Here is a 14,850-nt window from a genome sequence, read left to right as displayed (position 1 = left end):
GCCAACAATAGATTTTAACTTGCAATATATCAGGGTTTCCAGTATATCAGAGTTTTCAGTGTACTGTACTTATGTGAACCACTTAATTGAGCAAGGTAAAGAGTGAGAAAATAAACTCCATGAATATTCATTCCCAGTATAATTTAGAGGCTGCTACTCCCTGTTGCTGACACTCCAGCAGTGACTGTGCATTCAGAATTTTACTAGTGCAAGGGCTCACACAAGCAAATATTACACTGAAGTTTGACATATTGTTGCAGGCTGAGCTTTCACTTGGCTTCTTTTATGTATTTGTACCGGGAATCTTCTCCTGGTAGACATACTCTTTTAGTTACGCAGAAAAATGCTGTATGACATACCTGACTATCTTTTGCAGGTCCATCTGAATTACTGGACATGGCAGACAGTGAAACGTAAGTACAACCTACTCTGTCCTTCACATTATGCGTGTTAGACTGGCAGACTCCTCTTGGCTTTCAAGTGCAAACTTTTAAATAGGAAAAAGATTTTAAAATGGCACAGCTCTTCGAAAAAAACAAACAGAAGTCCCCCTAAAAACCACATATCAACTGCCTCATATGTGGATTTCTTTCCTAAACCAAACATTTCTTGGATTTCACAGAGGACTTTCTCCCTATTGCTTCCCATGATTCCTCAATCCTTCTAGAGGAATAGAAGCCTTGCTTTGTGTTTTGATGTTTCTGGCCTCCATCAGGCCTCCTCCCTGATGTTTCAGGGACCAACCTGAAGAGTAAATTCCAGAAGTCAGGAAATTACTTTTCTTGATCTATACCTTTTTTCAGTCCCTTCTTGATTCATCCAGGGTGCTCTGCCTTAGCTCACCTAAGTGACCAGGACCTGTGCAGTTGAAGTAGTTAAAACATGCATCAGCTCTGTTCTGATATTAAAAAAACCCAACCCAACCAACAAAAAAATTACCTTCCTTTCCAATTCCCAACTTTTTTACATCTTGTATAATCAAAGTTTCACAAAAGTATGTAAGGGAAACATGAAAAATCCTGGAAAATATGTGTAATACATGTGAAATAAAAGCAGTCTTTCTGACAAGGATCAAGCCTACCATTTCTCATCCCACAGTGCCCTCCTCTGCTAACAGAGAAGACCTTTTGCACAAGGTGCATGTGGGAAGTCCAGAGATGACAGGGGCTGGATGGACTGCCCGGGCCTTTTCATCTAGGAGTGTAGCACAACCACATAAAGTGTTAGTGAGCATGGCTATGAGCTATGAGCTTCCTTTTACAAAGGTTCCTCTACCTCTAACCCTTGAAAAGGGAAGGTTCAAGCTGTAACTGGCAGTATGAATTTGTCTTTTGGTCCTCATGGGGAAATAGGATAGTATACCATCCTGATACTAGTTCTCATGCAGCAAGAGCATATTTATTACAAGGTTGCCTCTTAACACTTCAACTTCCCCTGCCATGGATGAGGGCTGAAATTCCTCTATGCACTCTGTGTAGGTAGGTGCAAGATTTGTCCTACTACACATATTTCTTGTCATTTGTTATTTCACCGGTTATGTAATGGCCCTGCTTGTTGGATATTTGTATTAAGGACTCCTTTTCAACCCACTCAAAGCATACTTGAAAACATCCCCTTCTTCCTAGGCAAATCTAGATGGATTTCTTTACTCTCAGTACTACAGCCAGTTTCAGAATCCTGCCAGACTTAGCTCCAGTGTAAGTGAGAAGCTTTGCAACAAATGCATTCCCACTACCCAGTCTTCCCTTCTGAAAAGCTTGTGTTTAATCTTCCCCAGTAGCTCAGCAGTCCAGTGGTGGAAAACAAACACATAGCTCTTGCTCTCATACATCCAAGAGAGCAGGATATCAGAACCAGGGCAGCAAGTGCAGCAGTCATAGCTTTGATGGGCAGGATTTTTGCAGGATGACTGCAAGAATGAGGCTGAGGAAAAAAATTGCAGGAAGAAACAAACCCTGTTGCTGTTTTGCCTCCTGTGAAATAAGAAGGTGTCTGGTTTGCCTTTTCAGCAGTTAACAGAGCTGGTGGTTGGATGGGAATGTGACATTCAGTCCTCTGAATACATAAAATCTGTGCATGTTTCTTTCCCATCCCTCAGAAGTTCTTCGTCTGCTATTTGTGCATTGCAGGCTTTCCTACTGAGTCAAAGGATGTAGATGCTAAGGGAGAGAGTGTACAAGTCCACCTCTGCCAGCAAGAGGGAACCTCGCAGAAATGCAGCATCCTTCTGTGTCTATCCTCTGCAGCTCATACTTCGTAAATGTACATTGGTGTGATGTGTCTCACTGCTGGTTTCTGTACTTTGGTCTAGGGGTGAGACAGCATTACATAAGGCAGCCTGCCAGCGCCACCGCGCCGTCTGCCAGCTCCTGGTGGATGCGGGAGCCTCTCTGAGAAAGACAGACTCCAAGGTAATGCAGCTCCATCAACTGCTATAAACCCCTGCAGCCAAGCGAGACCCATCAGCATCCGTCCCTGCTGTTTGCATGACTGAGGCTTCCTTGTGTGTGCCAAGGGCAGCTCCTCTTAAGCAAGCTATTTTTATAGGGAAAACTGTATTGATTTAAACAAGTACAAGAGACTTCAGTTCACTCCCCTACATGGGTCACTATCACCATAGTGAGAGCCTGGCCTCCAGCTATTTGGTGCACTGGGTGTGAATGAGACATCTCCATGGCACAGCAGTATCCTCCTCCTGTGTGGTCAAAAGAGAGGCCTGTGGGCAAGGACCACCTGCAGGAGCCTTGGTTTCTGATTGCACAGCATCAGTGAGGCTTGATTATTGTGGCTGACTTGCTTTGTGAGGATGGCTAACTATCTTCTTTTGCCCTGGCTTGCCCCTATGCTCACTGATGTGACACTAACCACAGCACTCTCTTGGTGTAAGCTTGACTGAGAAAGAAGTCTGGGAAAAATTAAATCCAAGGAATATTCCGTCATTGCAACAGTCTGATTGCTTAGGAACATGATCCAGAAGCTGCCTCTCTGGAGTTTCTGAGCACAAGCACCCTGTGGTCAGCAGCTGAGAGTGGGTTGGTTCTCTGGGCTTCAGATTCAGAAGCACCCTTGCTGCAGCCAGGCAATCAAAACTAATTCCTACCTTCTGGGGCTCTATGAGGTAGCCTATAGTGGGAAGAGAAATCATCTATGATTCTATGATTTGTTCAGATGATAGAATTGTATGTTGCAAAAAGCTTTCAAAAACAGATGAAATCCAGACAAGTGACTTCTGACTTGTTAATTGTCTTCTGCCTAGAAATCATCTGTTGCTCTAAACATGTTAGCACAAGACCTTCTCTTCATGTTTCTTATTATAGGGTAAGACCCCTCGTGACAGGGCTCAGCAGGCTGGTGATCCGGATCTGGCCTCCTACCTGGAGAGTCGACAAAACTATCAAATGGTTTCCCACGAGGATCTAGAGACAGCAGTCTGATGTCTGAAAATGTCCAAGAGGATTCCTGGAAATCTCGAGACTGCACCTGAGGCACTCGGGCATCATGTGAGGAAGAAACTGATGCAATCACCGTGTCTCTCACTCTCGAGGAAAATACCTGAGGACATGCCACCAGTTTCTAAGGGCTACTGAGTCTTGCCACGGAACAGTTATGTTCCATAAGTTAGCCCATGATGGATGAGGTGGGACACTCAAAGGTCTGTGGAATCCATAGGCCACAAAAATTTACCTTTATTGCTTCCAGCAAGTAGCATGAACTTCTCCCATGTTCATCTGTACAATTTGTTTAAAAAAAAAAAAAGGAAAGAGTAAAGAGGGTGTGGGGGAACAAAACTCCAAACTAACTGGGACATTAAGCCACCCAACCAGGCCCTCCTCCATCCTTACAGTTTCCTGAATTGCTTTTATTCTCCTGTTCCCCTCACTTCTCATCAGTTAAATATTACCTGTTATCTCTGTATTGTCTTCACCAATGGTCAGGCAGTAGCAAAATATTTGAGGAGCTCTGGATGCCCTTAAGAAATATCCAGTGTTTTTACCAGCTACATTCCCTCCCTTGCCATCCTCTCGGAAGCTGTGTTGTCAGTACTCAGCACCACGGAGTTTCCTTGCTTTTGGAGAGGATGCTGCATATTGCCTTGTTTCCAGGGTGTGGGGCAGAGTTAGATTTACAGCAGTGACAAAACCCAACCTCATTGTTGCTGGGCATATGGTTATGGTATCCTCGTGAGACAGGCATTTGTATGGAAAGGAGGTATATGGGATATACCATGCTGAATGGCAGAGCAGAAAGTCACCAGGAAGGTTTCTCCTACCGCTTTTGTGCCCGTAATGACTGACCCAGTTCTGCTCAGGTTTTAGGCCTCCCTAGAAGTTGATAGCTGTTCTTTACCTCTGAAAAGATGGGTTTTCCACTGGGGAGAGATTTGTGCAAGACTCTGGGAATTCTGATGGGCTGACTTGCAGACCTAGTCCCCTTTGCAGTACAGCCAGAGGGATGAAGGAGACCTGGACTATCAGCAGCCAGCCTGGGCTTGCTGCTGCCAGCAAACAAATGGGCACTGGCCTGGTGGCATTGGGAATGGGAAAACCTTTTTGACTGAACCTGTAAACGATCTGATTTTTCAAGGGAACAAAGTTTTGGGGAGTCTGTCCCCCTGGAGAAGGACAAGCAGCAGCTCTTTGCCTTGTAACCCACAATAGGTTTGAAATGTAAAGCTTAGCTGCTGTAAAGGCCAGCTGTGTCTTCTGTACTCATCTGTTCTCTGTGTTATAACCATAAAAGAAGAGAAAGCAAACAAATATCCAGGCATAAACGAAATGTTTTACCTTTTGGTTTCCAATTCCTTCCGGTATCTCAGCTGACAAAATAGCAGAGCTTCCACTCCTACTTTGTCAGACCAGTTCCCATGAAGACGCTCATGGCTGACTTTTGGCATAATTCTTGCAATACATTTTTGAATTTTGCTTTGTTGTTTGATTTGAAAGATCCATCAGTGTTTGTTTTCACATGCCTTGCTAGAGGTAGCTCTCTGATAGATGGTGATCATCAGGGTTACATACATTTGGAAACCATGAAAATAACTCAGGTCATTATCCAGATAAGTTTTTCTTCTTTGGTAGAAGTGGAGGAAATCAAATGAATGCAATTTTTCTTTCTTTCTTTTTTTTTTTTTTTAACCACACATGATTGTTATGGTAGGGAGGGGGGAGCTAAAAAATATATTTTAAATTGTTTTCTCCTCTTTTCAAAAGTTCATTTGATATGGGCAAAATATTTCTTTAGTATTTCTTCCTCTGGAAGGAAACTATATATATTTGTAATCTATAGATCAATGGCGACATGAAATGTATTTTGTCTTATTTTCTGTCTTTACCTTTCTCATTTAAAAAAATAAAATATGAAAGCCAAATTACGTCCCTTGATAATTATCCAGGGGCTTGTGGAGAAAATAAGTATGTGTATATATTAGAACAGAATTTGGCAACTGCTAAAATAAAAAATAAGAATATAGTTTTGGTTTATGTGATATTTCCACAAGGAAAGATCCTCACACTGTGGTTTCATGGTAGGCCTTGCTTCATCTCCCAGCTGTGAGAAAAGACATTACTGTAATATTTCTATATGTTTGATGAAAGTAAGAATTATGTTACTATCACTTTAACCTTTTGGTTTGTTTTACTGACGTGAGAAATGGAGGAAGTTTCAATGACACAGGAGCTTGGCTCTGTCCTGTGCTGAGGCCAAGCTGAGTATGGTCACTGAGCCCGTGACAGCTTCCTGGTCATTTAGTCCCATGAAGCAAGTGGAGCAGTAAAGGCTTGCTTTAACCACAGGTAGCCTCCAGAGGCCACATGTGGATTATGATAAGGGAGCTGGGTCTGGTCCTCGCCTTGTCAGCCCATCCCTGGTACACAGGAGGTGCCTGCAGCTGTGGCTGGATCTGGAGCAGCTTGTCAGGATGGGCAAGGATGCCGAGCAATTTTGTGCCATTTGGACTGCTCAGAGGAACTCAGAGCACACGAGAGAGCGTGGCTTGCCTTTTCCCCTGGAAGCTGGATGATATGATCAGAGTGAGCCTATTGTGTCTCTGGAAAGCTGCCTGTGCCGTGTGCTCAGCAGGAGACAGCTACTGTATGATAAAAATAGCCCTCAGCACAGGGGGAGCAGGAACTGGCTGGATGTAGTGCCTTTGATGTTCAAGGTGTCCCAAAGCACTGCACACATGATGCACTAGATACTGGTGATGTTTTGTATTTGTAGGTGACAGAGCGTGTCTATTGTTTTCTACAATGTCTCAGGCATGGAAAGGAATACCAGGTTCACTGAGGGCAGCTCGGGACCAGGATGCTGCAGGACTGTTCCTTATCCTTTTTCAAGTGTGATGGGATTACCAGAGGCAGGTAGACTCTGCAGCAGTTAAAGGTGGCACATAGGCATTGAATCTCTGGAGCACCTGGAGTCTAGATTAGTACAGTACAATTGTGCCTGCACTGGGCAGGGCCCAAATTCCAGTGGGCAGCTGGGAGTCCACTTAAATTACACGTAAAGCATTTTGATTTACTCTAAGTGTCTGCTCAGCGGCTGGGTCTGTTAATGTGTGTATATTACTATATATATGTATATTTATAAATAGCAGTATGCATGTATATAGGTGCACACATACATATGCGAACACACTTAAAATTGTGCCATTTGAATGACAAAGTACCTGAGGATGCTCAGCTACTGAGATTGCTGGACTGACAAAACGTCATTTTCCATTTTAATTTGTTATTAAAGGGAACCTTTTTCAGTAGAACTGAGGAGCTCCTGAATTGTTCCATTGTACTGGTTTTACTATCTCATTTTGGAGTTAAATGGAGGGAAAGAAAGTATTTATAATGTTGATAAAATAAACTTAATTTTGTAATTTAATAGCATCAATTACTCTTATTATTTCATGTTTCAATGCTAGAGGTATCTTTTATGTGTTATTCAAAGCATGATGATGTCATACATTTTTCACTTATTATAGCATAGAATGGCAATGGACAGGAACACCTTGCACTAGACCAGGCTGCTCAGGGCTCCATCTAAGCTGACCTTGAACTCTTCCAGGGATAGGTCATCCACAACTTCTCTGGGCATCCCTCAATACTGTGAGATGTGAGTTTTGCTTATGTAAAATCGGGGCTGAAGGTAAATTGTGCCTGTTACAAAACAGGTGTCAGACTCCAGTGGCTCTTTCACCACTTCATGTGGTGGCTTGCTTGTCTGTGTTTTAGCACTTTAAGTTGTCTGTAGGTGTTTTTACTGAGACCTGTCATTTTTGCTTTTCCCCAGCAGCAGTAGAATTGCTCAGTTTCAACTCATGATGCTGTAGCCTGGATTCAGTCTACATGAGATGTCCCCTTCTACATGAGGACTGTCATACAGAAGAACCCTAGACAAAGAAAATAGTACAAAATTGATGTTTTGTTGCCACTGATCTTCCCAGGTGTATTTGCTGAGCTGGTGCTGTTGTGTAAGAATAGATGGGGCACATGGTTTTTCTGGAGGTGTGGTTGTAGCAGGTTTGTTTCAGTAATATTTCATGGCCTCTTTGGCTCATTTTTGTCTTTGCTGTGACAATGAAATGCATGGTAGTGAAAGTTTCTAACACAAATTCATCTAGAAGGTGGCTATTTTCCTTTCAGCCATCCCAGAGGCCTTCTATGGGACATGTATGTGTGTTGACCCTTCCAGGATGACAAAAGCATGTTGACATGATCTGTGTCTGGGATATGAAATGAGCAAGACACATCAGTAGCCTCAAGTTTTCTTGGAGTTTAATGGTACTCAACAAAGGTATGAGCATGCTGGAAATTTAAATGCCTTGAAAAATCTCCAAGGAAATTCCCTCCTTGTGCTCTATGTACTCTGAGAAAAAAGCAGTTCCTTGTGCTGATCCATTTGAGGTGGGTCATTTTCCTTGCCTCACTTTCTTCTTCTTTTGCACCAAATTAACATCTATAGAGAAGTATTCTATAAGACTTGTTTATGAGCTTGCAAAAAGTAACATTTTGACCTCCATTTTACCTATTCATTTCCATTCATAAGATATTTCCTCTCTTTCTTTTCCTCCGTGAATCTAAGCCAGAGTGACATTACATTATTAGCTTCCTAATTAGTCTAAAGCATCAAATGTGAGTATCTTTGGACATTTCAGCAGTCCTGGAAACAGCTTATATTCCTGTGCCTTTCTGGATGCATGTGAAGCTATAAGACACAGTATTACAGTGCTCACTGTGTACTCATCTTCTCATCTTGCTTTCTTAAAAAAAAGAAAGCTGCTGTTTTTCTTAGCAATGGATTGCTACAGCCTTAAATTCCATGATCTGCCTGCCAAAATCTGTTGATTGCAACGGCAACTCAGTAATGTGCTGAAAGTTACTTGCTGGCATACTGATGAATACCAGAATTTAGTGTGGAGGATGTGTCTCGAGCTTCAGTGTTTTAACTCCCCCTTTGTAAGGGCAGGATGCAGCTCATGACTGCATCCCTGGAAATGCCTCGAGAGGAGCTTTAACCCAACCCTGCACCCAGCTGTTGGGGTGAACAGAATCTATAGAGGAGTTGGGATGTCTCAGCCTTTGCCAAGAGGTACCAACAGAGACAAATTGCAGCAGCTCAGCACTTGGCTTGGGCTGCCCAAAGCCAAGAGCTTGGGCAGTTTCTCACTTCTAATTCTTTGTAAAAGCTTGGGAGGAGTGGATTACCCAGTAGTCAAAGTGACCATGGCTGCTTTTACTCCAGGTTCTGCCATGGCACCGGAGTTCTCTGGACTGCCTGCCTGAGATTCCCTGCAGGTACCAGAGCTCAGGGACTTCCCCTCCCCAGTGTGTTTCCAGCACCACTGCCTGTGGTGGTGCCCACAGAGAGTGCTGTTCTCTCATCCCCTGTACATGTGCACTGGAGCAACACCCCCTACCTTGGCCGAGGAATTTCCTGGCCCGCGTATGGTGCCATTTGTGCAAAAGGGGAAAATTCCCTCCCTTGGGCCTTGATCACACCAGTAAATTCATTACATTTGACTTCAGTGATTAGGCAGGCTTAGAGCTGAATAACCTTACTGTATTCAGCCATCAGAGTGCATCTTGTCTCCTGCCTTATTTATAAGGTGCCACATTCCAGTCTCAGCTGCAGTTTCTTGTTTCCCTGACTGATTTTATGAAAAAAAAAGAACCAAAATGACAAAAAAACCAATCTCTCCTATGCAGTACACATGTATCTAGTTACCCAGAGAGTGGGGAAGACAGGCAGCTCATTTTAAAATCCCCTCATTCTGATGTAGCACATCGTGGCTTCTAAAGTCTGAGCAGGGGGATGCCTTGCAACAAAAACATTTGTTTCAATATTAACACATCTATATTTCAGGAAATAACTTGAGGCTAAGCCCTGTTAAAACAGTCAGCTTATGCTGTTAGATCTCCTACATGTCAGAGATTTGGGGAATCTAAGAAAGCAGTAATTCTCTTGACAGGCACATAAAGGTAGGTGAATGCCCCAAAAAGCGAAAACCCTTCTTTCTTAAAAAATTTGTTTCTATTTTGCTGCCCTCATCCACTAGAATCGGAACCCTGATTTGGGAATGCTATTTCAGAGTTCACCAATATTTTAACAGCCTCAGCATTCATATGCAAAATATATAGGAGCTGCAGCATTTTGACATGCAAGAAATAAAGCACTATTTCTTTGAGCAATATAATACTACGTATGTAATTGCTTCATCTCGAGCCAGCCTCCTTTTGCTGGTGAAGTGCCACACCTGGCTCTTCAATTAGTCCCTGTCTGGGAGGCTGCTTGATGTGTAAGCCAGCACTCAGTGAAGTGTGCAGGTAGCAATCCAACGCTCTGGTGCGGCAAGGGCTGCTGCAATTAACGAACTGCTAACGCACGAACCCCGTGCAATTCATTTCTTAGTGTGCACTTCATTTTAATGAGAAAAATGGCCCTCTCATTCCAGCTGCCTTAGTGATCTTCAATTTCCACTCTTTTCCTCAACCTGTGGTCAAGAAGTAGAAGGTAATCTCTGTTCCTATACGTATTCAGGAATCCAAATCCTGTCTAGGAACTGTACAAATCCGGTTTGTAGGTATGGAGAACAACTCAAGAAGCTCTTGAGTCTGATGCAGCAGACATGAGTGATTTATACTTGGCTAATTAGGCTTTAATAAGTAGTCGCACTTTTCTAGGGCTGTTTTTCCTGTGTGACATTCACATAAAAAATGAAAGATGACAAAATTAGAAAAGCAAAGTTAAGCTGGCCCCTGGGAATGGGGAATCCTACAGAATGGCTTCCACATGCGCTGCTCTTTTCTAGATAGGGAGTTGCAGTGCTACTTCTTGAATAACACTGTAATGAGTAATTATGTATCATAATTGGATATATCTAATTGTAATAGTGAGGTGGGTGCTCACTGTGTTCAACACTTGTCACCCAGGTGCAGAGGTATTCCTGCCCCTATAGAGATCGCCACACAGTCTGGCGGGGGACACCCTTCTGTTGGCAAAGCTTGAGGCTTTTTGAAGTGAGACACGAGCCCTAAGGTGTGCAAGGACATCCCTCCCTGCTCCTCAGCCATGCTGGAGGTTTTCCTTCCAAATGAATGGAAGCAATGCCACATCAAGATAAATGATTGTTGTAGGTCACAAAGTGAATAGTTGTATTTCCTCTCCTGTCCCCTGCTTCAGCCCTTTTCCAGGACTATTTTTTTTTTTCCCTTCATCAGAATGAGAAGTCTGCTGATGTGCCTGTTTTAATAGAAGATAGGTGCAGTTGTGGTTGTTTGTGATCTTGCAATTATTGTAATACTCTCATTTTCTGCATGGTATATGGGAGGAGTACATTCCTGTCAAAGCTAAGAAAAAAAGTGATCTTGCTGCAGCTAATGGCAGGAAGGAACTAGAACATAATATTATTTAAATTTGATTTTAAATATTCTTCAGTGCTCTTTGCTTTTCCTTCCTCCCCCCCTCCTCTTTAGAGTTTCTGTACTGAAGTCTTTAATCTTTCATCACTTCTTCTTTCCTTAGCTCATCCTACCTTCATTTTTTGACTGGAAAGATCAAAATCCTGCCCATGTGCTTACCGCTTGGGACGCTTCTGCTTGACCAGTCACAGATGGTTGGATCTCCTCTGACCATGTACAGACATGGGTAGGGAACGTTGAAATTCTCTGTACTAGGAATGAGTTGGTTGTGCAGTACTAAAGGCTCCTCTGAGGGCAGTTGTAATGCCCGAGTTGTAATCTCAGGATTAAACAGATGGGAAGTGTGATGGACTTGGGTTTTTCATACCTGCAGGCTTGATTTCAGCCTTTCCAGACTTAGTCTTAATATGAATAAGGAAAATTCTTATGTATATTTTTTTCTGTCTACTCTCACGTTTCTTCCCTTTGTGATTTTCCTGTTAAATAATCTCTGTCTGGGCAAATGTAGTTGTGTTGCTCCATGATGTGCTTGCAGGAAGAGGCAGCTGCTTCCAACTGGCAAGTGAGTGTGCTGGTCTCGCCTGCAAAATGGCTGGCTTTGCTACTGTACAGTTTTCTGCTCAGCATGTATCTCACAAAAATCACAGGGAGATGGCAGGGGCTTATCAGGATTTTTTGTTCCGTTTACATGTCACTGCAGAGAGATTCTCTTCCATCTGCCTCCTTTGATCACACAACAGCTTTGGGAGAAAAGAAAAGAAGTGACTGAGCCTTCAAAGCACTAAGTAGCTCTTGGGAGCTTTGTCTCTTCCCTAGCTTGCTGTTGCACCTCACAGAGCTGGGGAAAGGGAAAGCAGGGGATGCCTTATGTGCAGAAGGATCCATCTCTCACCCTCCTGGCAAAAGTAACAACTCTTTGAAGGTACCTATTCCAGACACCCCACCAGTGCCAGGTAGAGTGTAAAATACATAAGGACATCAGCAAGCCTGCAGGAGCTCACTTCCTTCCTAAGGGCTCTTCCAAGCTCTTTTTGATTCTATTCCTGGTGCCTCAGGACAGGGATTCCTGCCTGTGTCTTCCTACAGCAATCATCCTGAGAATGTCCTTTGTAATGGGTGTCATCTAGCTGCCCTCACACCGTGTGTTACATGTGCTCTGTGTCCTGTAACTCTATTGGAAAGTGAAACAATCAAGAGTTAAAATCCCTTTCAAAATGGACTTAGGAGCTGCCAGCTTTGGCCACTGACCCACCAGGGTGCAGTGCACTGGGGAGGGGAATATGGAATACGACTGCCAACATTTCTCTGTAGAAACGTCCTCAAGGTGAAATGCGCTTTCACAGTGGGAAATGAAGGTTATTTTTCTTCTGCCCATATTATTTTCTGTTGCAAACCCTGTGCCAGTCATTTTGGATGCAGACAGCTTTTTGGAAGCAGGAGGCTTTTGGAAGATTTTTGAAAGTCTAGCCAGTGATCAAGCTGAGGACTTGTGTTCTGCAGCTCCCACACAAACCTTCTGGCAGTCCGTGGAGGTTTCAGTGTCCTCTCCGAGTCAGTGAGCAGAATATTTTGCTACAAACTACAGGCCTACCTTTGTGCCACTGCTATTGCTACTTTGCTTCTGCACAGCGTTTAGAACAGGTGTGGTTTTGCAGCCTTGCACTGGGAAAAACCAAGGTGTTATAGGGGAAAACATGATTTTCCCATGGACAGAAACACTCCTCAAGCTGCAGTTTTGTGCTAATGAAAATGCGATTTTACGTAAAGACCGAGCTTGGTTTATGAGACTGTCACAGCTAGCTCGGTGAGGTTTTATTTCCAGCAAGACTGGACCTGTTGTTTCATTGCAAAACAAAGAAGATTATGCAAAAAATAATCACTTGGTTTAATGGTATGCTTCTGTCTTATGATAGTTTACAAGTCTAACTGTGCCACATGGTTGTGTCACAGAAAAGGGAAGTATTTGCTTTCAGAATTTATCAGAATTCTCTCTGGTCGTACTGTGGTCAAAGAAATAGGGCCAAAAGTAGCAAATCAAGGGTTTGAGATTGTATTCCTGCCACTTCCATTGAGTCATTTTGGGTAAGTCATTCAGCCTTACTGTGCCTCAGTTTTCTTATCTGTAAAATGGGGATAATATCACCTCCCCATACACAGACAGGTAAGGTGCTTTGTGTTATGAGCCCAAAATCTGCTGTATATTAACTATTTTTGAATTGTTTGGTTTTTATTTTTTTTGTTGTTTGTTTTTTTGTGGTTTTGTTTTTTGTTTTGTTTTATTTTTCTTTTTTTGGTGTGTCTTGTAATGTTACTCCTCTATGGCATCCTGCTTCTTCTGGAGCCTTTTTTTGAGAGAGTGAGAGTAGCCCTCTCCCATGCTTTTTAGTTTAACTGGTTTAAGTCGAGATAGTAAAGGGTGCTGGAGAATGGCAATTTTCTAACGAGCTATTTTGCACTTCTCATGCTTGATTTCCATGTTTGTGCTATCTTGCATTAAAAGTTGTAACTCAGGTGATATTTCAAGTCAATGAAAGCTTTCAGGTGGTTTTTCTCTCTTCAGAGAAGAGTATTTTGCTGAATTTTAGAGCAGCTTTATTCCATCATATTGAGTTGATTGAGCACAGAATTTTTCCTTTGGGAGTGCCCATCTCAGAAATAACTTTCTGTCATCTCTCTATTCTGTTGGTATGACAGAATTACTGCCTAAGAGTCCAGAAATCACCACTTCAGTTTGTTGATGCAAAAGGTTTTTGGGGAATGAAGAGAAACATTTGAGGGAACAGATTCTCTGGCCTTCATGTTAACATCTCCTCTGGCCACCTGGCAAATGGGAGATGAAAACGGGTAAAGAACAAGGACAAGAGTTAGCAAAGATTTAGGGAACTGGAAGTTTCTCGTGCAAAAAGGAAGAAGGCTAGGAAGGAGTGGGATGGTGATGAACACACTCTTGATGGAAAGGCTGAGTTTCATCAGGCTAGGTATATATATATATACCTCTATCTATAGTGGTGCTTCCTGGAGATTGTGGAGAAAGGACAATGGACAGATTCTGATCTCCTCTGCACTAATTTCACTCCTAGTCAACCAAGATGGGACCGAGGCCAGAATCTGAACCACTCCATAATGTGTTTGGCCCCTGAACAGAGCAGTAAATTCAAATAACAAACGTGCATTTTTAGTCAACATTTCATAGGCATCCAGAGTTCCAGTATATGTACATACCCTATTATCTGAACCCACATCTGTTCCAGGAGTTGTAATAACATCTCAAAGGGCTCTTTTATGCTACCTGACCCCATGCATAATGTGCTGGAACATCTTGAGGCTGCCACCTGGCAAAGGAATCCGAGGCACGCAGCCGTACCCATGAACTGAGGATATATGTTTAACAGAGAATCAAGGCACAGGTAATCATCAGTGAGGGGGAATATGAGAAGGAGGAGGGGGTTTTTTGTAACAAAGTAAGAAAGTATTTTCTTCCATGATTTTCTTGCATTTCCTATTTATACCAAGTATCTTGATCACTGTGTTGCCTATCTAGGGAGATTTTAAACTGGGGGAAGAAAGAAATATGTATACAGTGAAAGAGCTGGTTACTGTTCCTTTTGGACACTTTTTCTGTATTGTGACTTGTGTGGAAATGTACAGAATAAAAGTGAAGAAGCGCATGCCTTGGCTGGGCTGAGTTTCTTTGTGTCATTTGCCAGCAGAGCTGGGTTGCTGCTTCTGGCAGAGTGGAAAGTGGTGGGACTTGGAAGTTGTGAAGAGTTAGGGGGAGTGGAAGAAAGGGATCCAGGGGTCAAAATTCTGCATATGTGTGTATGATAGTGTAGAGAAGGGAGTGTTAAGCCTCTGGATAAATCAACTTCAAGGTCATGGTAAAGAAAAAGGTTAATGATACCTTTAATATTTCCAGGAAAATCTTTTCTGTCCCTTAGTA

At 42.8% G+C, this 14,850-nt stretch overlaps 1 protein-coding gene across 1 annotated transcript in view; it reads left to right on the top strand.

Moving 5' to 3' along the window:
* Positions 1 to 14,578, top strand: part of DGKI (diacylglycerol kinase iota) — a 173,746-nt gene extending 159,168 nt beyond the window's left edge. The window contains 3 exon segments of the mRNA XM_008638114.2: positions 377 to 413; positions 2,312 to 2,411; positions 3,318 to 14,578. Coding sequence (XP_008636336.2) covers positions 377 to 413; positions 2,312 to 2,411; positions 3,318 to 3,434 — 254 coding nt within the window. The 3' untranslated portion in view covers positions 3,435 to 14,578.
* The last annotated feature ends 272 nt before the right edge of the window (positions 14,579 to 14,850 follow it).

Source organism: Corvus brachyrhynchos, unplaced genomic scaffold (assembly GCF_000691975.1).
Source record: "Corvus brachyrhynchos isolate BGI_N302 unplaced genomic scaffold, ASM69197v1 scaffold27, whole genome shotgun sequence".
Taxonomy (NCBI): domain Eukaryota; kingdom Metazoa; phylum Chordata; class Aves; order Passeriformes; family Corvidae; genus Corvus; species Corvus brachyrhynchos.
The sequence above is the reverse complement of the archived record's forward strand: the minus strand, read 5'-3'. Positions and strand labels throughout refer to the sequence as shown.